At 41.0% G+C, this 25,127-nt stretch overlaps 1 protein-coding gene across 7 annotated transcripts in view; it reads right to left on the bottom strand.

The window, feature by feature from the left end:
* The window catches only part of ndrg4 (NDRG family member 4), a 76,332-nt gene extending 58,920 nt beyond the window's left edge, over window positions 1-17,412 (bottom strand). For 2 of the 7 annotated variants that reach the window (XR_004897886.1, XM_031285352.2), the window contains exons 1-2: window positions 17,228-17,371; window positions 12,322-12,395 (exon numbers count right to left, since the gene is read on the bottom strand). Coding sequence is in view for 3 of the 7 variants with exons in the window: in XM_031285352.2 (XP_031141212.1) it covers window positions 12,322-12,395 (74 nt within the window). In the remaining 4 variants the exon portion in view is untranslated. Of the gene's footprint in view, window positions 1-12,321; window positions 12,396-17,227 lie in introns of all 7 variants that reach the window. The other 5 variants (XM_031285355.2, XM_031285356.2, XM_031285357.2 and 2 more) reach the window with 4 other exon arrangements.
* Between the last annotated feature and the right edge of the window lie 7,715 nt (window positions 17,413-25,127).

Raw genomic sequence — 25,127 nt, 5'->3', positions numbered from 1 at the left:
CATTAAGGAACACTGCCAAAAAACAGCCTTTTCTCTCAGAACAAGTGGCTTTTTAGTTTCTAGTTCGGGAAGAAACTGGGTCTGCTTTTACAGCAGTTTGTTGAAGAGAACAAAATGGACCTGTCCTCTTTTCTTTTCACTCGCTCCTTGGCTCAGGGTTGCTATGACAACCAAGCTTAGTCTGGCTTATGGTCTGGCTCACCTTCTCCTCATTGCTTTTTTTATGTTACACAATATTTTCCCACCATCTTATGAGAGCTTGCACCATAGCATGAATACTATAATTGCATTTGCATTGTCATTGTTTCAACTAATAGATTAATTAGGCATTATTGCTCTGGCATCCCTGACAGCCCCTTTGAATGTTATCAGCCAATTGAACGTTAGTAATAGTTATCACTACCATAGATATTAGGTGGCAGCAGTGTTGTAGTCGAGTCACCAACTGTCAGGTCCGAGTCAAGTCTCGAGTCTGCAGTGTTCGAGTCCAAGTCCACGTCACCAAAGAAGAGTCCAAGTCGAATTCAAGTTGAGTCTCGGGTCACCAGTGTTAGAGTCCGATTCCCAGTCCGAGTCACCAAAGGAGAGTCCTAGTTGAATTCAAGTTGAGTCTCAACTCCCAAGTGTTCGAGTCCTAGTGCCAGTCCGAGTCACAAAGAAGAGTCCAAATCAAGTACAAGTTGAGTCTAGAGTCCCCAGTGTTAGAGTCTAAGTCCAAGTCTGAGTCACCAAAGAAAACACAAGACGTTGGGTTAGGTTGGGGTTAAAACACAGCGCCTGGGATAGGCGCTACAAGGGGCACGGGCACAAGGGGACCACTGATGTGGGAACCCACTTTAAAAAAACAGATTTAGTTATTTAAAAAGCCATAAAAAGGGACCCAGATATCAAAAGCAGGTTAAAAGAACCACTGAAGACAGGACGGTCAGCGGCAGTATAAAACTTTAAATAAAAGGTCACCTCCACACCTGCCCTTGCCTCTCTCTTGGAAGGATAAAATAAATGCCCCGGTGTCACAATTAAAAATCCATAAAAGACACAAGGGATTTCTAGAGTGTTTATTAAAAAAAAAACCTAACCCTGTTAGGGTTGTTCGTGTCCCAGTAGTACTACTTAGAGGAAACCAGTGTTCCAACACAAACCACAAACTTATTTTTTAATCTTAACTAGTCATCTTGGTGCCTAAACTTAACTGTCGCCACTGCATGACAGTCAACTCATGGCTAAATTTAACTGTAACGATCGCTGTAACAACCATGACTTAAGGTGCGTTACCTGGCTCAGAGTCACCTTTTGTTGGCTAAACTTAACTGTAACGGCCTCTGTCACGACCATTAACTACGGTGCCCGGTAGCCGGCTTACAGAGACCTTTTGTTGGCTAAACATAACTGTTAAGACCGCTGAAATCAGCAGTCAGGTTGCCGTAATTTTAAATATCATGTGAATTGTTGTGCCTAACTTTTTGTACAATATCATACAAACCGGTTCATGAGAATGCGTTTAAATGAGTGAAACCATTTGTATGTTATGTATGAGTGATGGAAGGTTCGGAGCCAGTTTTTTTGCTCCAATCATCCAATGACAATGGAGCACATTGAGGGGATGCAAGGACAGTAAAGAGGCTCAGAGAGAAACTTCCTGTAATAGGGGGAAATCAACTGCCCATCCATGTGAAGGGGAAGCATCGGATCTGATGTACAATCACTGAATCAATATCTTGAAACTGGGACAGCAGAAAGAGACACAGGCAGAGAGAAAGAGAGACAGCAGGCAGAAAATAAGACGGAAGGATTGTAACCTGTGACAGCAACGGGACAGAGTTAGGAGAGAGATTTTCACTGGTTGTGAGTGGTTTGTCCACGGTAAAGGAAAAGAGTAGAGAACCCCTTAATAAAAACACCGAAGTTGACACAGAAAAGTGTCAGATTGAATATACTTCTTTCCTTTTATTTCTATGTTCAACATACCAGAAAATCTGCTCGGTCAAAGACTCCTACATGTTGAGTAAAACTGCCAAGGCTCACCTCCCTTCTCTCCACCTCTGTCAGGCTACAAGGTTCCTAGTCTCGCATTGCCAGACCTTCCTCCGGTCTGACTAGTCCACACAGCATTCTGGGATGGGAGAAAAACGTGCTCTGGTTTATTGGCATTTCTTTAAACCAATCACAATCGTCTTGGGCGCTGTACAGAGCAACAGTGCCTCAGCAAAAAAGCCTTCGGGAAGGACAGACAGTCTAGCTAGCTGTCTGGATTTACCCTGCAGAGATCTGAGGAGCAGTTAACCATAGTCCTCACAAATCCACCGGAGTTTAGAACGCCAACACAAAGAAAGAGGAAGGAGACGGACATCCGGCCGGAAATGAGGGACATCCAGCAGAACCTCCGGCAGCACCTGAACAATCCCCTAAATGAAACGTCATCAATATATACTACAAGGTTCCTGACTCTGCTCAAGTGTATTAATAATTAACAGATGGCTGCCATACTTCAAAAAGGCTAACAGCCCTCTAAAGGACATGGAAGCTAGCTGTCTCTCTCTCTCTCTCTCTCTCTCTCTCTCTCTCTCTCTCTCTCTCTCTCTCTCTCTCTCTCTCTCTCTCTCTCTCTCACAAGCTCACACTCCTCCTCCCCTTCACTGACATCACACACACACATCACCACCTGCATGCTTCTGCTGGCTGCTGGCTGCTTAGAAGATGGACTGACTGGTATAGTACAAGTGACAAGGACACATTGTTACAGATCTAGTACTTCAGCCAGAAAATTAAAAAGGAAATGCTGTGAAGTCAACTGCAGCTTTGAAGCTTGACTTCAACAACAACTTTTTGGTAAAGATAGAAAAGCATGCTGTACAGTAGTTAAGTGTGTCCTATGTCACAGGACCAGTGCATAGGGTTTAGTGGCATCTAGCTGTGAGGTTGCATTCCCTTTCTAGATAGGAGGCTCATGCCAAGCTGACAGAAACAACAATGTTTAGTTTCAATGTGATCATACATTAGTTAGAACAATTATGAATATGATTCTCTATTTCTGCCAACAGATGTCCCCTTAATTAGAAAACACTGCTCCCTTAAAGGTCCTATATTATGCTCGTGTTCAGGTTTGTACTTGTATTTGGGGTTTCTACAAGAACATTCTTACATGTTTTAATGTTCAAAGAACACATTTTTTTCTCATACTGTCTGTCTGAATATACCTCTATTTACCCTCTGTCTGAAATGCTCGGTTTACTGCCTGTCTCTTAAAGGCATACTATGTAACTTTTCCCGCTTCGGTGCCCCTACAGGTTGTCTCATTGGAACTACAGCTCATGCTGTAGTTCCAATGAGAGGGGCTTGGGGGTGTTGCAAGGACTTCCGCATGTCCGACTGTAGCAGCACTTTCTACCGATATAATGTATTTTTGTGACATCACAACCATACAGAAGTCCTTAACTGTACAGAAGACATTTCATTTTTTACAATATAGGACAGTCCATAATCCGCTGCTTTTTCATCTTGTGCCAGCAGCAGGTCCAAATGTTCATTTAGTCACTGACTTGTTGGCTAGTGCCATCATGAGGTTGCCATTTTTTCTTCTTCATTGAAATAACCCAACACATATTGGATGGATTGCCATTAAATTTGTTATAGACAGTAATGTTCCCCTCAGGATGAATTGTAATCCCTTTGGTGACCCTCTGAATTTTCATCTAGCGCCATTATCAGGTCAAATTTTTATTTTGTCCAATACTTGGTACCAATACTTTGTGTTTACCGCTAATTCGCAAATGTTAAAATGCTACCATGCTAAACTCAGATGGTGAACATGGTAAACATTATACTTTCTAAACATCAGCATGTTAAAATTCTCAGTGTGAGTAAAGAACATCTGGCTGAGAAACTCTGTGCCTAAGTACAGCCTCCCAGAGCTGCTAGCGTGGCTGAAGACTTTCAGTGTTGTTACAAAACACAGACTGGAAATTGATTTTTTTAATGCCTGAAATCAATAAAATACGTATCTACTGTAGTTCTGCTTCACTGAGTTTTTGCTTCACTTGGCAGTGTCCCTTGTTCAGTGAGGTCAAGCCTTAAAATTGTGAAATAAAGCAGGATACAGTGGATCCTTCACTACCTGTTTCCAGGAAGTCAATGTCATAATATTAAATGTATTGTTTTCTGTAATTCTTTATATTTTCAATAAAAAAAAGCAATTAACAAAGCTGCTTAAACATTGCTCAACAACAGTACAGTACATCCATTGAGCCACTGGATATGAGACGCTTTGCAGTATGTTACAGATTGCATTTCAAAGCATTCAATCCCCATTCCAATCTTTATCATTATTATCCAGTTGATCGTTATCAACTGGATTGTGTTACTATACGTTTTATACTTTTAGATTCACTAATCTTATGTTTTAATCTCTGTGAGTTGGATGTATTTACTGTTTTATGAACATTTCATTGCTTTGCAAGAAAATTTCAAGTATGAAGAATTTTGTGTTGCTTCTGAAAGTGGAGCAAAGCTTTGGTTTCTGAAGGGGGCGAGTCATCACTAGGTCTGGGTACCGAATTCGATACTTTTTAGGCACCGACTGAATTGCCCCCTTGGTATCGAGTATTGAAAAATGCCTCGCCAATCAATACCAAAGTTCAATACCTAAGGACTAAATATCACCAGCATCAGTGAGCCAATAAGCATGCTTCTACCAAGATCTAATAATGTCTGTAATTGGCTGTTAAACCTAACGATACATGTCGTAGACACATGCAGGAAGAACTCTACGTTACGCACAGAAACGGCTCACATTGTAGGAGCTGAAAAAGAAATAAAAGGATTTGTGCCGTAATGTTTAATGTTGTAATTTCTTTTTGTCAAAATGGATTTTATGAAATTATTATTGAAAAAAGTATCGTTCAGGAACCGGTATTGAAGTCGCGATATTGGTATCGGTACCGATAACGATACCCAGCCCGAGTCATCACGTCATTAGCTGATTATGCAGCAGTCTATCCCATCTATATCTGCTGTCTTATTTCATTCCTGATGACTTTGTTTATTTCAGTTGTTGGTGTTATTGAAATAGGTGGATGCTTCCTCCAGTCAAGCAGAGCGGAGATGTTAATCCTTACTGACATGCCCCGACATTCACTTCCATACATCATCGGTCACATCACCATCATCCAACCTGTTAGTCTGTGTGGTGAGCACAAACATGCAAAATGAACAGATACCTGCTGCTCCTGATGCTGACATCTTTTTACACACCTTAATGCAAAACAGAATTGGCATAATCATGGCACTGCTTGTATTTAAATTCCAGTTAGTAACTCAGCTCTCCCCACCATTTTAAGTGAAACCTTTAATTATTTATAGCAGCTGAATGTCTAGAGGAGTCTTCTGAGGCTGAGAAGCTACACAGAGCAGAGATATCAATGTCGAGAATTAAATATTAAATATCCGCTATCGGCTCCAGACTGAGAAGCACTTGTTTCTTCTGGCATAAAAAGCTTCCTTGTCAGCGCTATCAGATGAAAGCTTTTTTGTCTCTAAAAAGTGTTATAAACAGTATCCAAAAAGTCAGCTTTACCGGCAGTAAGAAAAGCAGCCACATTTGGGGATTAAAGGCTTTGTATTTTTGCGTTCATACATACTGTATTCATAGCATACAGCAAGCTGACCCAGGTAAAACAAAAGAGAATAAAGAGGACACAGGGAGTGTCCAGTCACACAGTGGTGTGCTCACACTTTTGACAACACACTCCCTCAGAGCTCTATTTTTGCCTCAGCTCTCAGTGGTGGCATCAGACTTTGGGTGTGCGAGGGCGGCGCCACCTTAAGGGTCTATGTTTCTGCTGAGTGTAGCAGCCACTGTGAAGGAGTAAGGCTAATATTAGTTTCCAGCAGTGAAGATGTGAGCACAGTACAGAGGACTGAACCTGTGTAATCTCCAGTCTTATTGATTCATTTACTTGGAGTGAAAGACAAATCTAAGAGCTTTAAAGAACTCTTTAAAGCCCAGTTCAGACCAAGCGACGAGCTGCGCTAAGACTGGCAACTACTTGCAACAAGCCGGTCTGCAGCCTTCTAAAACCTGCCTGTTTTTACACCAATATGAATAGGCGAGACGGTGTATCATCTCCATAGCAACGACTCTCTGTACTTTCGTTCTAACATCCGACAGACTTTATTGTAGCTGGATATTATGTATTTGTAGTGTCTTCAAATATGAATGAGGATAGTGATAGGGCTGCACGATCTGGAGAAACATTCATATTGTCATTGTGATTTACAATACTGCGATTACCATTGCGATATAATGGCATCATGAGTTTACCTGATTATTAAGGGAAATGCAGAAAATAAGCTACTAACATTTTGAAATGGGTATCAGATGGTTTGTTAAATTTTCATGTGAGATTTGATCGTGCGATTCTCGCATGATCACGTGATATTGCGAGAGGTCAACTGTCGTGAGCTTTACAGCACCCCTCTCCAGTGGTGGAATGTAACCGTGTACATTTACTCCAGTACTGTACTTAAGTACAAATTTGAGGTAATTGTACCTTACTCAAGTCTTTTCTTTTCATGCCGCTTTCTACTTCTACTCTGCTACATTTTACAAATATTGTACTTTTTACTACTTTTGACTACATTAATCTGACAGCTTTAGTTACTAGTTACTTTACAAAATGAGATTTTTGCCCACATGTAGTTTAAAAAATCTGATGTTTTATTATAAATTGAACTACCCAACAATATAACGGCCTACAAGTCCAGCTGAAATGATTAGACCATTAAACACTTAGTTGATTGACAGAACTGTTTTCGTCATTTCCAGTTTCTAAAATGTGAGGATTTGTCTGCATTGAGTACTTTTACTTTTAATACTTTAAGTATATTTCCCTGATGCTACTTACATATTGTTACTTAAGTAACATTTCCAATGCAGTCCAATGCAATGTCTTCAAACACAGCACCGTCTCGTTGCCCATGCTTTGTGGCTGTGACTTTTTTGCCGTGTCATCACTGAGTGGTCACCAACGGATAATTTGACTCATCGTCTTTCCTAATAATTTTGCACACATTTACATATGTGATATGTTTTGATATTGGAAACATAGTGGGATATATTGATTTCAGCTCTATCTCTGACTGTTTGGTATTAATCTAAGAATGCAAAACGATTTAGTTAGAGAAGTTACATTTTGAGTTCAATGTCTAGATTCTTTATAAGCACCAGCAGTGACGACAACCTGCATGCCAAGAATAACTTTATGCATAACTCAACTAAATCCTGCTCTGATGTATAACCTAAAATATGTTACCAGCTTTGAAGGAGTGCGTTGGATGGAGGAGAAGCTGACACTGCCTGAGATGTGAGTGAGCAAGTATGATTAAAGTGAGGCCCAGTGATATCCGGGTTTGCATATGTATGTATGCATATGTAAGGACCACGGACAAGAGGCCAGTGATACTTAGGTGGTCGCATTCACCTTTTTTTGTAATTCGGAAAGGCTGAGTGAGCACACTTTTAATCATCACCTTGTTCACAGCTGGGACTCTGCTCGGCAAATTTGTAGGCAGTGAATAAAGTCTTATATGACAACTTCTTCCAAAGCTAAAAACTTGTGCAATCCTGTGTGCCAGAAATATAAAACATAATATTTACAGGCGCCTATACTGTAGCTGATATCTCCACCAATGTGTAAACCATGACCTAGATCATAGTATCCATCTTACTGATTGTCATGATTGTTATACAGTATGTGTGGCACATATTGCAGAATTAACAATAAAGTTGACTTGGCTTGACTTTATTGGGGATTGTTCATGGTAGAAAGTGCAGCTAGACTCTGTCAGTCGGTCTTCGGCTGCAATGATAGATGGAAAGCCCAAGGGTTGATGCCTGCGCAGTACGCTCACGTTAACGTCGACAAGTGTATCGGGTGTGATCTAGCATCTACCCCGCCCCAACTTGCATGTGACACTCATAACCATGTTGTCTCATTGCTCTGATTTAATTGCATCCAGAGGCAGTCTGCGCTGCAATAACGCCCATTGGAATTTGAAAATGAACAGTGAGGTTCCAGACTAATATGCATTTAGGGATTAGTGGCTATGCCAGGCTAAGCAGTTGGTGGTGAAGGAGTAATAATGGTCATCGTCAACCTAAATGGTCCATCATATTATATCTTAATAGTGTTCTTGCAGCTCTGTTGCAACAGTTTGGGGAAGACCCTTTCCTATTTTAACATACAAAATGCACTTTTGTATGCAAAGCCAGGTCCATAAAGAAATGCTTTTCCCAGTTTGTTGTGGAAGAACTTGACCATCCTGCACAGAGCCCTGACCTCAACCCCATCCAACACCTTGGTGATGAACTGGAAGCCTATCACCAACATCAGTGTTGGGCCTCACTAATGCTCACTGAGTCATTTGGGTCTTTGGGTTAAAAATATGAGCTTCAAGCTAAAAGAGCACATCTACCTCTCACAGTTTTTATGAACATGCTTCACTGATCACTTGTGTCATGCTGAGGTGCTGAGGTGACATTATTAACCCTATCATTTACCATCATGCTAAGGCCACCAGCCACAGCAAAACACTACATCTTGGCCTCATCAACCAACATTTACACACCATGACTTATATTTAAATTATTTAAATGGCACTGTTGGACCGTCCACCAGACGCACTGAAAAATACAACCAAATGTCCACTCTAGTGGGTGTGTTTAATGGTCCGCCCACAGGGCTGCGGGGTGGATGCCAGCAGGCCAGACGGGCAGACAGTGTGTGGCTACCAGCAGTACACTGTGGGGTGAGGGGAGTGTTTGTCGAACTCCTTCCTGAACCAAATGGCGAACCAGATGTCGAGGAGCAAAGCTCAGTGGAGTACGCGGAGGGGATTATGGTTTCCTAAGCAAACCGCAGCCGCTTCCTTCAGAGACACATGGCTTTATTACAGCGGCCACTGAAAACAGGTCATAACCCAGAACCCCAACAGCTGATTGTCTTCCATTTTAATTTCTGACTGGGACTGGAGGTGTGAAGTCAAGTTATGTAGAAATAAAGGGGTCATCATTCCCCAGAGAGAGAATTTTAGAATAGAGCTTGATGAAAATCTATTGGCGATAACCTATAAAGCAATAAAGGGTTAACCCAAATTACAGAAAGACATACTGTAGGCCTACTTTTCTTTCACTTAACTCCATAGATGTATCTAGCCATAGGAAATACTTCAGGTTTTATGTGCCGAGAAGGGCTGTCACTTTTTTTTGGGCCGTTTTGCTTCATTTCATATTTCCAGTGTATTGAGAAACAGGATTCTAGGCTGTTGTCGTTGTCTATGCCAATGCAAAATGAAGAAAACTGGTAAAGTGTGCTGACCGGACAATCATAACACCAAACCATCTGAGAGGTCATTTTAAATTCAACACCATGGATACATTTATTGCGGGTAAAGGTACAGTAAGGCTGATTGATGACTTTGTAAAACCCAACTACCTTACATCAATGTAAGCTTGTCATGTTAGCTTGTAATAATTTTGCCTCCAACCCAATGTGATGGAGAATTTTTGTTTGTGGTTGTCATAGCATTGCACACATAGCCACATCCGGAGTGAAACAGTGTCCCTGTTACTCTGGATTATCCACAGACCTAATTGTACATTTTTATAGGAAATGTGTTCACACTGATGTCTGCAATTTATCCGGAGTAATGGGGACACTGTTCGGTAAGCTGGATCACCCATCCGCGTCAATAGTCAACGCTAAGTAAGATGACGTAGTATGAAGAGCGACAATGGTAGGAAACTGTATAAACAAAGATGCTCTATAACTAAAGCTTCTAGTGTCTCTGGTATAAAGAGCGAAATTCTGCATAACAAGGAAGGCTGGGTGGGGGATGGGTCGGACACCACGGGACTTTCACCCAGGAGTCAATGTTGACTTTTTTTTAATTACCTGGCTATGTAAGTAGGGATGGTTTATCGGTGTTTTAAGCCCCCAACATCTCCTTCCAGGCAGCGCTGCCTGGAAGGCGCTAGGATTAGGCAATGGTTATGGTTAGGGTTGGGATTAAGGTTAGGGTTAGGTGCCTTGAAGTCAACGGTCGCAGCGCTAACCCTAACAGATAGAGTTTTTTCTCTGATTGTTGCTACCTCACAGACACAGAGGGAAATTTGATGAAGATGATGATCCTTGCCCGGCTACTATCTTTGTTCCGTACAAATAACCCACTAATTAATGCACGTTCATTTACTACCAAAGCTCACATTTCTATTTTAGTACCAATCTGTATTCAGCGACATTTCAAATAATTTTCTATTGTTTTTGCTGAGAGCAATGGCCATTCAGTTTTTCTAATAAATAAAAACTCAACTCACAAACAACTCATCTTGAGGGCAAAATGCTAAATCATTTCCCACACTTATGAAACTGTTGCCCCTGGTGTGCCACCCTGTATTTTAATAGACATCCTCCATTAGTGGCCCCAGCGCAGGCATTCATTAACCAATATGTCAGCAGCAGCATTCACTTAATGAATGGATCCCCTTCTCTCTAACACATCCTGACATCCGCTCTGGCTCTGAACAAATTCTGATAATGAAGTCTTTTTTTCTGCAGTGATCACGTAAAGACAAAAAGTGTGTATTTTTTTGACAATTCAGGAACATATAATCATTATTACCACAGAAATGCTACTCTTTATTGCAGTTGCTGAGATGAAGATGAACCATATTGCATACACACTGACACTCCATAACAATAACATGTAATAATATGCATGCAGAGATGTGTGGAACGTGCAGTTCCTTCCAGACTGACTCAGACAATCACACAGGACAGCCAGCATCCAGGCTGGCATTTCAAAGTTGATGGGCGACATTAATAGATAACACACACATTGATAGAACAGAAAGTGTGCGATCACAGGACATGCTGTTATGCTCCATTTCTTTCTGCTTACAGTAATATTAACCAATTGAGGGTGGGATTCATCTAAAAATCACCCAATCAAATCGTATCCAGTCTTTTTGTTGTTAAGGATCTGAAAACGTACTAGGGAGTTACAAGATTTCTTCCAATGTCCTGGGGTTTTTGGACACTGGATTGTCGCCTGGGCTACAAGGAAGCAGGGGGTTGAAATTATAGCAAAATATAAATGTGGGATCAACATAGTTATTGGTAATCTTGTAAAATTGTACCATGTACTTGAAGAATTGCAGAAAAAGTCAGAATCGGTGCAGCCACTTTTTGAACCTAGTAAATGCATAACAAAGGACATCTGACCCTAAGCTAGCGTCTACAAGCTAAATGTAATTAAATGGTCCCAAGCTGTAATGTAATTATTGTTCAGTTTTACCAACCCTTTAGCAAACAGTTTTATGTGACTGCAGGTTTTATAAATGCTTTTAAGTGCATAAATTCAGATCCCAGAGATCCATTGTCATCAATCTAGTATCACATTTAAGGCCAACAATATGACATGTAGTGATTAGTCTTAAGTTTAAGTCGAAGAGAAGCTCATCTGTACAACTACAACCCAAAACAAACTGGGCATGGTGTAATTGGGAGCATATTTAAGCAAATACAAGTATATCATATTATATTATTATTAATTGCATGGGAGTCAATAAGCTCAAGAGGTTTGGCAAAGCTGATTTAAAGGGGCTGTATTCGAAATACTGAGGAAAAAACAGCAGGCTGCCTCCACACAGCTCTCACAGACCGTTCCCCAATACCTGAAATACCTACGTATTCCACTGTATTGTTATATCTTTACATAGCAAATATTTGTTTGCTGCTACATTAATGTTCTGAATGTCGAGTACAGTCCCTTCAAAGACATGATTATTTGTGGTGTCTGGTTCTGATGTATATAAAAACATTAAAAGGGTAAAAGGGATGAGCAAACTGCTCATGCTGTAAAAGGCTCACTGACACAGTGTGTCACCTGGAATAGGCTGGCACCAAATGGTGTTGAGGGAATTTTTCAGTTTCAGGTTCTGGCTTTGCTCCCAGCCTAATTCCCAGTATCTGTTCCAGTATGTTATGATTTAAAAAAAGATTTTTTTCAGATGACAGATGGACTACTTGTTGTGTTGCATGTTTGCCTAATAACTTCATGATGACTTCTCATTGGATCTGTTGGGCTTTTGCCTGTGGCTGCAGAATGAATATGTGAAACACTGGACTGACTGATTGACAGAATGGAACGGATGAACGGGAAATGCCATAGATAAATCCACACAGGCTGGAAAAAGGAGAGACCTGTGTGGCACGGTATGGTACGTAATGTAGGTAGGTACAGTGGCATCACGATCCTACGTACATGGTCTGCAGGAGGCTCTGTGGAACCGTGCAGCCAGCCTTGGGAGGGAAGTTCCAAAACAATCCAGGCCCCATCTAGCAGTGGGTATAAAAATACAAGAGACAAGATCTACTGTACTGGTGTTGGTGCATTGCAGGTGCAAAGGCAGTAATATGATTCACAGAATTATAAGAGGAGACTCCATGCAATACAACTACACAGAGCAGACAGAGGGTATCATTAGGTAGGAGAGAGAGATTAATAGGATCCTGTGGAACTTGCCATAAGGGAGAGAAATGTGAAGGTTAACAAAATAAGAAGACTGTTCTGTGGTCAAGTGACTGCCACTGTCAAAGTTATTAAATCTCATAATCAATAACAAATCCAGTGTGAGGTCTTTAAAGCTACATACGCCTCTAAGAAGTGCAACACATAACTGTGATTTCCATAAATATTACTTTAGTCCCATTTCCCAACAGAAACAAGGAAGCTAACTAATTAGATTAAAAGAAACATCGAGCTAAGAGGAACAAATATTAGTATGCAAAACACAGTAATAACACTGCTTTTCCAGTGGCTCACTTGCAGTGCCAAACTTCATTGTTGAAAATGCCAGTGGGTAGGAGGGGCTGGGAGCATGAAAGTGCCGTTTGGGGACTTCAAGTTGTTCCAAAACAGATAGAACAAGAAACACAGAGCTAGCCTTGCATGCCAGAAATCTCAGAAACATCTAAATCAATGACTCACGAGTAATGATCAGCAACTGTATGAATCATAAAAACACATATTAGGGTGCTTTCCCACCTGAGCTGTTTGGTCCTTTTTATCCGAACCCTGGAGTTTTTCGTTGGATGGTTTGGTTGGTTTGGGGTGGTGTGAACGCTCAATCGAACTCTGGTGTGGACCAAAACAACCAAACTCTGGTCTTCCTGAAAGTGTGGGTCTCGGTTTGCCTTCAAGTGCACTTGAGTTCGGTTCATTTTAGGTGAAAACATCCAAATATAGGAAGTGAACCAAAAACAGTGCCTTCACTAGTTTTTATTTATTTATTTGCATTTTAAATTAATTCAAACTTGCACACAATATACAAACTTAACGGATGATTACTTTCATATCCATAACTTATGCTCATACCTCACATTATAATCTCTCTCTCATTAGGGCCCTCTTCTTCCTTGCTGTCGGTCAGCTGCTCAAATTGTTCGCCTTCTTCTAAATTATTAAAAAACACTAAAGCAAAACCAGAAAACCCAAGACCACATACATTTGGTGTTGCTCCATTACATCTGAGACCATGAGGTGCCGGCGAGTTTCTCTCAGACATTCTGTCCAATAGGCGACCGTGAATCAACCTCGTGACATTGGTTTACAATGTTTGGTGCACTTGACAAAGTGCAGTGTGAACGCTAACCGAGTTGAACCAAACTCCATGTCCGAATCGCACCGGGTCTACCGAACTACAGGTGTGAAAGCGCCCTAAGGATCCTAGTTAATATACTGTACATAGTTAAGACCTCAGTAATTGTCTCTTTACCATAAAAATCAAACTGAAAACTGAAATATTCTATGAATGGCAATACCCTTTTTCCTTTTCAACAAGCCTGCATACTGTTGCTGTCAACTGTTGTGACTTAAGGCTGTTTTATGCTTCTGCGTCAACTCCACGGCGTAGCTACGCCATCACTTCTACGCCGTTGTGACCCTTTCGGAGTTCTGCGTCGGGGTTGCTTTGCATCGCGGCGCATTTCACCGCCATAACGCTAGGGGGTGTGTGGCTTGGGTGTCTGTGTCGCTCACCACCGAAACGGTACTCAGAATGGCAAACCCCATAGACTGTCGTGCTAAAATATTAATCTTATTTGTTTGTCCTTTTCTTGCTTAGATTTTGTAAAAAGTATCGAGAAATAGACACAGTAAAATCCACTGACCTAGTTACTGTAACCAGAAAATAAGTCTGAGGTTATTTGCGAGGTGTCTGCTAGCCAGTTTATGTTATGTTAGCAAGCAAACATTAGCACAGCTGCCCACAAAGTACTGCTTGCTGGCAAAGTGCTAATTTCAAAACGTTACTGACATATAGACACTTTACAAATGGATAACCCCGTCATTGTAACCAAAATATGTCTGAGTTTATTTGCAAAGCTGATGTCAGTGAACTAGCATGTTGCTACTCCCCACAGTAAGTTGCTTGAAATACCGACTATCAACACACAGGACCAGTTGACCAATCACAGTCTTCGTGGTCTGTGTCGCCTCGACGCAAAGTTACCCATTTTTGGAGGTGCACGTCGAGCTACGCCGGAGGGCTCAGAGGGGGGTTCGCAGCGATGCAGAGGGGTCTGCGGGGGTATGCCGTCGATTCGACGCAGAAGCATAAATCAGCCTTTAAGCTCTCTTAACAACTTTCAACATTTTAAGAAAACCTGTGCTGTTAATCTTGTATTCCACTCAGAAAGTGAAAGCCCTCCAACTAGCTAGTTAGCCTACCATGCTAAAGTTAGCCTACCTTGCTAAATTTAGCATATTTATTTAGAACCTGATTCCAACTTGATGTTACTTTTTGTTTATTTTATTTCAAAACCTGCGGAGTCACATGCTATTGTTCATCTTGCTTTATAGAAATAGAAAGGAGGGTGGTCTTCAGCTGTCTCTTTCATGAGTCCAGTCATGGTGAATTGTCAGAACAGACAGCAACAAGAAGCCCTGTAACCTAAGCACTCACACGATTCGAATCAATGGAATTGAGGTGATATGTTACAGTAACATAGGGAGTGCTGTCACTGGAGAAAACTAAAAGAAACTTGTCCTTGAAATTACAATTTTGAGTTTTTTAAGTAACATTTTTCTAGCAAAAATATAGGCCTATATCATTTCAGTTTGACTTCAATTCTAGTTTCTTGCACACTCAAACTTGTGGAGGATTCTGGTAAATAGTTAGCTACTGCTATCCAAAAATTAAAAATCCTTTCTCCAAATATGGGCTGACCGGAGCAGTGATGAAGTGTAGCTCATGTAAGAACAAAAGCAGGAGTGTATTGCTCTTTGTAAATCTATTTATAAACCCAGAGCTGAGAAACAGACCCGCTCCCAAAGGGAAGACAGGCTCGGCTTTAGTGGCTGTTTTAGTGGCTGTTTTATGATCTGAAGGAGCAGCACAGCAGTGAAAAAAGACAATAAGTTTTATGGGTTTAAAAAAGAATGTGAAAATATTTCCTGCAAGGAAACGAAAAGGGGAGCGTAGTTCTGGATGCTACGGAGAGATTATGTAAGGAGGACCAAACTAAAATGGGACATGACTGTGTTGCTATAAGAAAGGCTTTGAATGGGATACAATACTTGGCTACATGTTGACATTTCTGCTGATAGTTTAGTTCTGGCCTGACCCAATCAAGCACTTTGAAAATGCAAAATTCAATACAAAAATGCAATAATTGTGAGTCTTATGAGATTTATTAGTAGTAGTTCCAATTAACAAATATGACTATGCAGGTAGAATTCAGGCGCTTTAACATATTTAAGTATCTTACTGGGTCTAAGGCTACGTTCAGACTGTAGACCTTAATGCAGACCTTAATGCTCAATTCCGATTTTTTTCCAGATCTGATTTTTACAACGTCACGAAAAATAAACCCATGGATGTATCTACCGATAGCTACTAGCCGATAGCCGGCAGTTCGGGAACAGAGACGAAAGGGACGAAAATGTAGAAAAACTAAAAAAGGTTCCATGCATCGGTACCCAAATCAGTCCAAAAGTTGAGCAGGAAAACAGAGAACTCATCTTGAATGTATGTTGCTTAAAAGTTAAAAGTGAGTTGTTCAAATGTTGTTTTGTTATCAGCAATTGTTCTGGACCTCTGACCTGGAATAAAGATCAGATGCAGACCTTTGAGTGATACGTTTGAGAAGCCCTGTCTACCATTAATTCCTATCCGACTGTCCAGACTCTGATCCGACCTGTAACGGAATTAGACCACATATGTGACTCAGGCTGTTTACACTGTCATGAAAAAATAATATATGAGCAAAAACAAAAATCGGATTTGGGTCACTTTTCAGTGCACTGCAGTCTAAACGTAGTCTAAGAGCACCCAACTGCTTTATTTTCTGCCATTATACCATCATGCATTACAGCCTCAGTCTTTCAGGAGTTGCCAGCAGCATTCAGCAAATGCAGGCAGATTTGGGGCACCGCTAACACAAGCCTGCACCAAATTCAATCAACTTTTATGACTTCCACCTACTCTAGGTTCATCATTCACTCGACTTGGTCTGCTGCAAAACAAACATTATTTTCTTTAGCGCACACTGTTCCCTCCTCTCTGCAGTTCGATGCCCCTTTAGACTTAGGTCTGCGGTGTTTACTGAAAGTGGAAGACTTTTTCTGGTGCAGCAACTTCAACACATCAACCCAAAATTAATATTCACTCTAAATACAAGTATAATATAATATGAATACACTGCCTTTCAACTTAAACACACACTAAGCTTTTGAGTTGTGTTCATAGGCACTGCTGTAGTGTAAATGGCACACTTTGTTTTCTGTGGGGACAATAAATTCAACCTGTCGACATGCTATTCACTCCAATGCAGAGGGTGTGTGTGTGTGTGTGTGTGTGTGTCTACTGTCGGTGGTGGTGAAGTAAAGTATAGAGTACAAAGCCCTCAGCAGCAGTATTCACACACATCGTGCCAAAACTCTTGTCCTCATTTTAACATCCTCCTCCTGTTGTCCTCTAACACAAAACAGCTACAGCATATGGGTGCTTAATTCTTATACTTTTCTAGGCAGTTAACATATTCTGCCCATGTCAGCTTCACAAAGACTCTTAGACCCTTGATTTTGGTACGAAAAACACTTTAGAACGACATTTCCAGACAAAAAACTGTTAAAAATCATGCTCCAGACAGATAAAGCTTTACTGTACCTGTGGTGTAGTTCAGATCTTTTCCAGTCGGTATTATCTGGTTTAGCTGGTTTTCTGCTCTCTGTGCGTCCCTCAGGCTGCTAAGGATTGGAATATTGTGCGTCGCCGTGTGTGTGTCTGTGGGTGTACTAAACAAAATGAGAGAGAGAGAGCGAGAGAGAGAGAGAGAGAGAGAGCGCGCGAGAGAGAGAGAGAGAGAGAGAGAGAGAGAGAGAGAGAGAGAGAGAGACGCAGTCTTCCTCTCTCTACTGTATCTCTCTTTCTCCCTCCCCTTGCTGATGATAAACAGAGAGCACGTGGCTTCACCAATGATGCAGTACACTGAAGATCACAGCACCCAGAAGTAAGGTGGGGAAAGAAGTGACAAAGGGAGGAGAAGAAGGGACGAAAAGGACTTGACGAAAAGAAGAACAAAGGGGGCAAGTTGAGGAGAGGAGACAAGAAAAGGAAAAAGGGAAAGAGTTGAGTCTGGCTGGAAAAGAGATGTGTGTACAGTATGTGCGTGGATGTTTGTCCTTTGTGTGTTCATCTTGTTATTGAAAGCAGGACACTGCAGCTCTGAGTTGGCGAATGCCTGCTTTGAAATTACTCATGCTTTTTAGAAAAAAGCGTAAAAATGGAAATAAATTCATTCAAATCTGAAAGAAAATATCCTCTTCTGAGCATCCAATTTTGACACAAAATGACTCCATATCAGCTCCCAGATATCCACACACACACACACACACACACACACACACACACACACACACACACACGGGCATACCAACACAACAGCCCGCAGGCAACCAGAAGAGCTTTGTTGACTGGTTAAAGCTACCGTCAAAGGAACAGACCATGTTTGGGCAACTGGGGCATGAAATGATGGTAACACTGATCACTGATAGCAACATCATCCATGTGGCTCAGTTATCTCACTGACTTGAGCAATCCATGACAAAGCTTTAGGAGAGACTGCATTTAATATATTATGTGTATAAGAGGAGATATTTTAGTACAAAACTCTAAACATGTAAACCTCTCTTGGACTTTTGAACCTTGATTTCCAGATCAGTTCCCTGCACTGCCAGATGTTTGTTTGAGAGTGGTTGTGGTGGAGAGTTTGGTTGGTGCCCTGGATGTGCCCAACTCGTTCTCACTCCCAACTCATAAAATACTGAAGCTTGGTCAGTGGTTCTCAGCATCAGATACCGACACAAAAATCACCCTTTAGCGTCTGTACGGGACGCACCGGGCAGAGCAGCAGCTGGGCCGCGGCGCTGTAAGATGATGTAGTATTAAGAGAGGCAACGGTAGAGAGTAGTATGAAAGACCGACATTTCTAGCTAGACTATCTGTCAAATCTGAGTTTTCTGTTGCACGACTAAAACAACCTTTAAACGTATATATGCTCCACCAAAACAAGTTCCTTCCTGAGACTATTTTGCAAAGGCACCGTGGCTCCATGCGGAGCTTAGCGCCGCCCAAGACGATTGTGATTGGTTTAAAGAAATGCCAATAAATCAGAGCATGTTTTTCTCCCATCCAGGAATGCTGTGTGGACTAGCCAGACCTTCCTCCGCAGCGCTGACAATCGTCCTGGGCGGCGCTAAGCTCCGGACGGAGCCCCGGTGCCTCTGCTAAATAGTCTCAGGAAGGAACTTGTTTTGGTGGAACATGTGTACGTTCAAAAGTAGTTTTAGTCGTGCAACAGAAAACTCAGATTGGACAGATAGTCTAGCTAGCTGTCTGGATTTACCCTGCAGAGATCTGAGGAGCAGTTAACCATAGTCCTCACAAATCCACCAGAGGTTAGAACGCCAACACAAAGAAAGAGGAAGGTAACAGATATCCGCCTGTAAAATGAGGGACAGTTGGCATAATTTTCGGCGCCACCTGAACAATGAAACGTTGTTGATATAACTTATGCACAGTCCAAATGCACATGCAAAAAAAAATTTGATAGTTGATTCTGTTGTTTGCCATCCTGATAACGTTTCGGAAATGTGCATGTAAAACCTATTTTTCAGAGTTGGGGAAACTCAGCCCTGTCTTTGTTTCAAGAGAGCCATCTATCCATCTGTTCATCCATCCATCCCACCATCCCTCCCCTTCCCTGCCCTGTACGTATTTCTTTCTCATGGACAGTGTGACCTACTTAGCACACTACAGTCTGACTGACTACACAGCAGCTCACCCAAAACACTCTCTGCTATCTGACTTGTCTTGATCTAACAGCATCTAATAACAGGCTCTGGAGTTTAATCTAATTTAAATGCATTAGATTTAAATAGATGTATGGCTCAACCCTTCATTAGATAAGCATATGCTGTACCATGTTATTGAGCATTTAATATGATTCGGATAGAATTGTCAATAGCATATCTGTGTCATATTATATAATATGTATTTCACATTGTCGTGCACACATTTTGAGCATTTTGTGCAATAATTACATGGCATCACCTTGTAGCTTGCAATGAGATTATCTGTCTTGAAATAAGCAACTTTGAAGTTCTCCCTCTGCTGGCAAGTATCATCATTCTATGATGTCGAGTGAATTCCAGGGTTTATACATTTGGTGATAATGGTGAATGGTGTTACCGAGAGTAATCACTTTCCATTTGTTTAGTTGTGGCCAGTTAGGTACAGGTATAAAAGATTATATTTTAATAATAATTTTTTTTTTTTTTTTTAAATAATTTTTCATTTACTGTGAGCAATGACAAATAGGATACTGCTGTTTATGGGGCTTGATAAAGAGAGGAAAAAGATGTCAGCATTGAATGACTGTGTGGCGCTGTTATGAAGCATCAATTGATATAGTCATTGGCTTAGTGACTTCTGTGAGTCACTGTTTTGGACTAGGCCTCTCTGAGTGAGTCAGGGAGCTGGATGCTAGGTCACAAGGAACATCATGATTATGAAGTGATGTGATGAAGACAACCTGTTCTCACTCCCAATACTGACGCTTGGTCAGTGGCTCTCAGCGTCAGATACCGACGACGCAAAAATCACCCTTTAGCATCAGTATGGAACGCACCGCTGTAAGATGACAGTATTAAGAGCGACAACACAGGACTTTCACCCAAGAGACTGAGGTTTGTGTCCCATTCTTGTCCCGTGTTTTATAACCTGGGTTTAAACACCCACAATCTTTTCCTAAACCTGAAAAACTGTCCCGTTCTTGTGCCGCATGTCAGTTAAACTTAAGTCCCGATCCAGAGCGTCAAAAAGTGACACCAAGAGTCCTGACCAAGCGCATCCAAATATGACGCCAAAGGGCTAGACGCAAGTCCCAAAAGTGTCAAATAATGACGGCAAGGGTGCCAACCCAGAGCGTCAAAAAGTGACGCCAAGAGTCCCGACCAAGCGCATCTAAATATGAAGCTAAGGGAGACTTTCTGCATCAATAACAAATGCCAAAATTACCTGACCAAGCGTCGCTTTTTGGGAGTGAGAATGTGTTCTCCCGGAAGTAAAAATCCCATTCATTTTCTCCATAGGGTTTTTGATTATCAGCCATAATGTTTAAACCATCCCAAGATAGACTGACCATGAGCCCCGAGGTTGTGCAATGATGGGTTCTGCTGTTTTAGAAACCACAAGTCCGTAGGAAATTAACCTTGTTTAAGGAGAAATACTACAGTATCCACAATCCTAAGCATAACAGTTACATCTCTGATTGGTGGAACTCGCTGTTGCCATGGTAATGTTTACCGCACCCGCGAACGGCTAGAGCAAGCTTCTACAATTGAAGTCTACCAGTACTTGCTCATTGCATACTTCCTCTGTACAGTACATGAAGCTATTGTCATGTGTGTATCTTAGCCAGACTGTAGCAACCACTAAACCAGAAGGCCAGCCTACAGTGAGGCTGGAGACTGTTACCGTTCTGTAACTAGACAGCCACAGGCTGCAATCTCCCAATGTGTCCGTTGTAGAAGAAAATAAATTACCGAACAGTTTTAGTCTCATTTTATCCTGATATCCTCCTTCCTGTTCACTGATTAAGTTTCTATTATTTTCTCTGATCAACAACTTTTAGTGTCTCCTGTGTTAATTAAGTCTGTCTGCCTTTGGTCTAGCTTAGTGTTAAAACAAAGCATTTTACTTTGGTCACTGTGAGTACTTTTGTTCAGATCCCAGGTTGGCTCCAGCGGAGTTCACACCTCGTTTAAACAACGGACCTTTTTTCAATAGTTTGAGCAGACCGTATTGGGTCTCTGCAAATCTACCCACATAGTCTTGTGAGTGAATGTCTTCTCAGCCTTTTACATTATGTTGCTTTCTGTAACCTTGGATAAAACCCTGATCAGAAAACTCATTCTGGTCAGAGAGAATCCTACAGCTTCTTGTGAGCTTCTGTCCGCACTGCGCAGTGAATAAAACTCGATCTAAACCACTGAATTGGACCCGAGAGAACTTTTACTTCCACACCGTCAACAGCCGTGCATCCTGTAAAAATGGCCTGTAGCAAAAGACTGACACCCCACCAGTTCACTGCAAATAGCTTTAGACCAGGGGTCTTCGACGTTGTTTAAGCCAAGGACCCCTTATCTGAGAGAGGGATGAAGCAGGGACCCCCTACTACATATTTTAAAAGTTGCAAATTAACTGGGCCTACAATAAAAGCCTCAAGCCTTTATACATTCCTTTTTATTGCATAAAAAACTAAGCTATAAAAATAATTGTGATCATTTTATAACACGTTTTAGTGTTAAACATACATACTGTATGTACATGTGTGTGTTATCCCCCTCCAAAGCACCTGTCTCACGTAAAAAATTAACAATAATTTGACGGCCCCCCTGCAGTAACTCTAAGGGTCCCTATAGGGTCCCTGGACCCCATGTTGAAGATCCATGCTTCAGTGTGTGTGTCAGCTGAATACATAAATTATGAAATAAAATTGTGAAAGTAAAGTTTTTTCAGAGAAAAAATGACTACCTACTGCAAATGGCATGCACTGCTACGTGACAACATTCCTGTGAGATAGAATACAAGTCTGAAGAACGAGAGATAAGAAAGCTGTCATAAACCCTCTGACGACTGGCAGCAGCTTTCTCTGACATGTTTGTGTCATCTGGAATCATTTGATATTTGTTGACACATGTCACAATCTCTTAGATCAAAGTCTACCAATTGTCTCGTTTGGCTGCCTGGCAAATCACGACCCAGTCTTTCTCTCATAGGAGACCAGTTTTCCACTACCGTCAGAGTCATCCACAGCGATTCAATGTGACAGTTATGTAATGTGAATTAAAACAACATTAACACACTACCAAATATAAAACAGTCCAGTCTACTGAAAAAGAAGTTTAACTTTTGTGTTTAGTGTGTCTAGAGCTCTACACTGATATATATATATATATATATATATATATATATATATATATATATATATATATATTTTGACTTGTGTTTAGTGCTAATTAGCAAATATTAGCATGCAAACATTGCTAAACTAAAATGGGGGCCATGGTTAACATTATACAGGCTAATATAAAATAAATCAGCATGCTAACATTGTCATTGTGAGCATGTTAGCATGCTGTTGTTAAGCATTAAGCTTGAAGCACAACTGTGTCTAAGTACAGCCTCACAGATGCGCTACCATGGCCGTAGACTTTTGTTGCAACTTGTTTCCTTTTATGCAAGCTCATCTCACTACTAAATCAGTCTTTTGCTTTTCTCATTCCATATTGATAATTACCTTGTATCTGTTACCATAATGTATTGTGACAACCGGGAAAATATCACCATTATAAGAAAACCCAAAGTGGAATTTTTCATTGGATTCTTTGTGGACTTTGAGACTGTGAAATTTTGGTTAATAGGTTTTTTTACTGTGGGGTTTTGAGTGCTTTGATTATTTTTGTGTTAAATATATGAACATTTGATTTGACCCTTGAATTGTATGTTTGTGTTGATTTTTGCTGGGCTTAACTTGAGGTCATTCAATGTGTATAGGGTGTACATTTTAATATGTGCACGCTTGTGTGGTTTGATTTTATATCCTAACAAACTACAACTGACATAAAACGTTACCTAACTAAGAGTATCTTAGATGTCAGGAGAGAGGCCTGGCTGTCACCCCTTGACTAAATAAAACTTCCTTAAAACGGATTAAAAAAAAGTCAAACTGTCACAGTACGGTATAGAAAAGACAGTCATACAACTAATAGTGTTTTTAGTCTGTTGACCTATATATAATCTGTGTTCTTTTATGTTTTCCAAAGATCCACCACATGGCTTAGGCAACCCACCCTGGACTCAAACCCCTTACCCACCAACAAATCATGACTTTATGCATTTATAGCTGTTCTTTAAAAAGAGTAAACCCTACACACACAAATACATCGGCAGGGATTTAAAACTTACATGGGCCAGTCACAAATCCAACCCCCTGGCATGTCTGTCCCCAATGTCCATTCCCATTGATCCTAAAAAGCCCTCACTTAGTGCACTAATGCCACAGGAGCCCTGAGTGTGTCTACTGCCAACAGACAGACAGACTGACCCCCGGGAGGACTGAGCTGCTGTCATTATTATTATCATTATTATGACTCATCGGCCTGTTATGCCGTAAATTGGCCTCTGTAGATTCCTTTAAGTGTGACTGTGTGTTTGTGTAATACAGAGATACAGTACAGGGTAATTAAATGAGGTGTGGACAAAGGAGGGAGGGATGGGGAGAGGGATGGAGCCAGTGAGTGAATGACTTGTACTACTGTATAATGTTTTAAATGGCAACCTACAGACAGAACCAGGCATTTTGTTGTCATCCATAGAACAGACATAGGGAGTTAGCATTGAATGCCCTGCAGCGTAGAGACCATAATATGATTATGAGATCATATGTCATATTATGATATACTGTATGATCTGGGAGGGATGATGCGGTTTATTCATTAAAAGAGTACTCTTGGAAAAAAGTTTCTGGACGCTAATTAAGGTCAATGTTTATATATGCTGTGTGTGTAACTTTATTTTACAGGTTTGTAGTTTCTTACTAATTTCCCAATACATCCATTGAAGGTTTCCTGGGAAGAACTATCTAATTTGACACTGATCATATTACTTGAAACTTTGTATTCCATTAACATTAACATTTACATTTTTGAATTTTTAGAAAAGGTCTCTATTGGTTAGACTACACTTGCAATCAAATTAATTAATTTGAGGTGTACCAATTCAACACTATGTACATTTCCCATATGATTACTTGCAAATTACATAATTTCTTTCTAAAAACTAAATTATTGTTGACGGCTCACTGGCGTTGCTTTCAAAGGTATCTCCACGTACCTACGTATGTACCCACGGTGTCAATTTAACACCGAAGCATAAATTGGCCTTTAAACGCTACTTACAACTGTAAGTGGTGGTGTAACTGGTGTATGACCACCTAAGGCTTGTGTCATGTAAATGCCCGGACAGTGTTGCTGTCTTTACTTAGAATTCCTCATGAGGGCGACAGAAGCTACTCCCTATAACTTTAAGTCCCGTTGGCTGATTTAAGTTATATCGTTCATAGTCTATATCCACGACATTCCACTTCCAGGATTTCACTCTTTTGTGGCCGGATGTCCATTACCTTCCGCTTTGTTTGTGTTGGAATTTTAAACTCCAGTGGATTTGTGAGGACTATGGTTAACTGCTCCTCAGATCTCTGCAGGGTAAATCCAGACAGCTAGCTAGACTATCTGTCCAATCTCAGTTTTCTGTTGCACGACTAAAACTACTATTGAAAGTATACGTTCCACCAAAACAAGTTCCTTCCTGAGACTATTTAGCAGAGGCACCGTGGCTCCGTCCGGCGCTTAGCACCGCCGAAGACGATTGTGATTGGTTTAAAGAAATGCCAATAAACCAGAGCACGTTTTACTACTATACTAGAATGCTGTGTGGACTAGCC

This window comes from Sander lucioperca, chromosome 7 (genome assembly GCF_008315115.2).
Source record: "Sander lucioperca isolate FBNREF2018 chromosome 7, SLUC_FBN_1.2, whole genome shotgun sequence".
NCBI lineage: Eukaryota > Metazoa > Chordata > Actinopteri > Perciformes > Percidae > Sander > Sander lucioperca.
The sequence above is the reverse complement of the archived record's forward strand: the minus strand, read 5'-3'. Positions and strand labels throughout refer to the sequence as shown.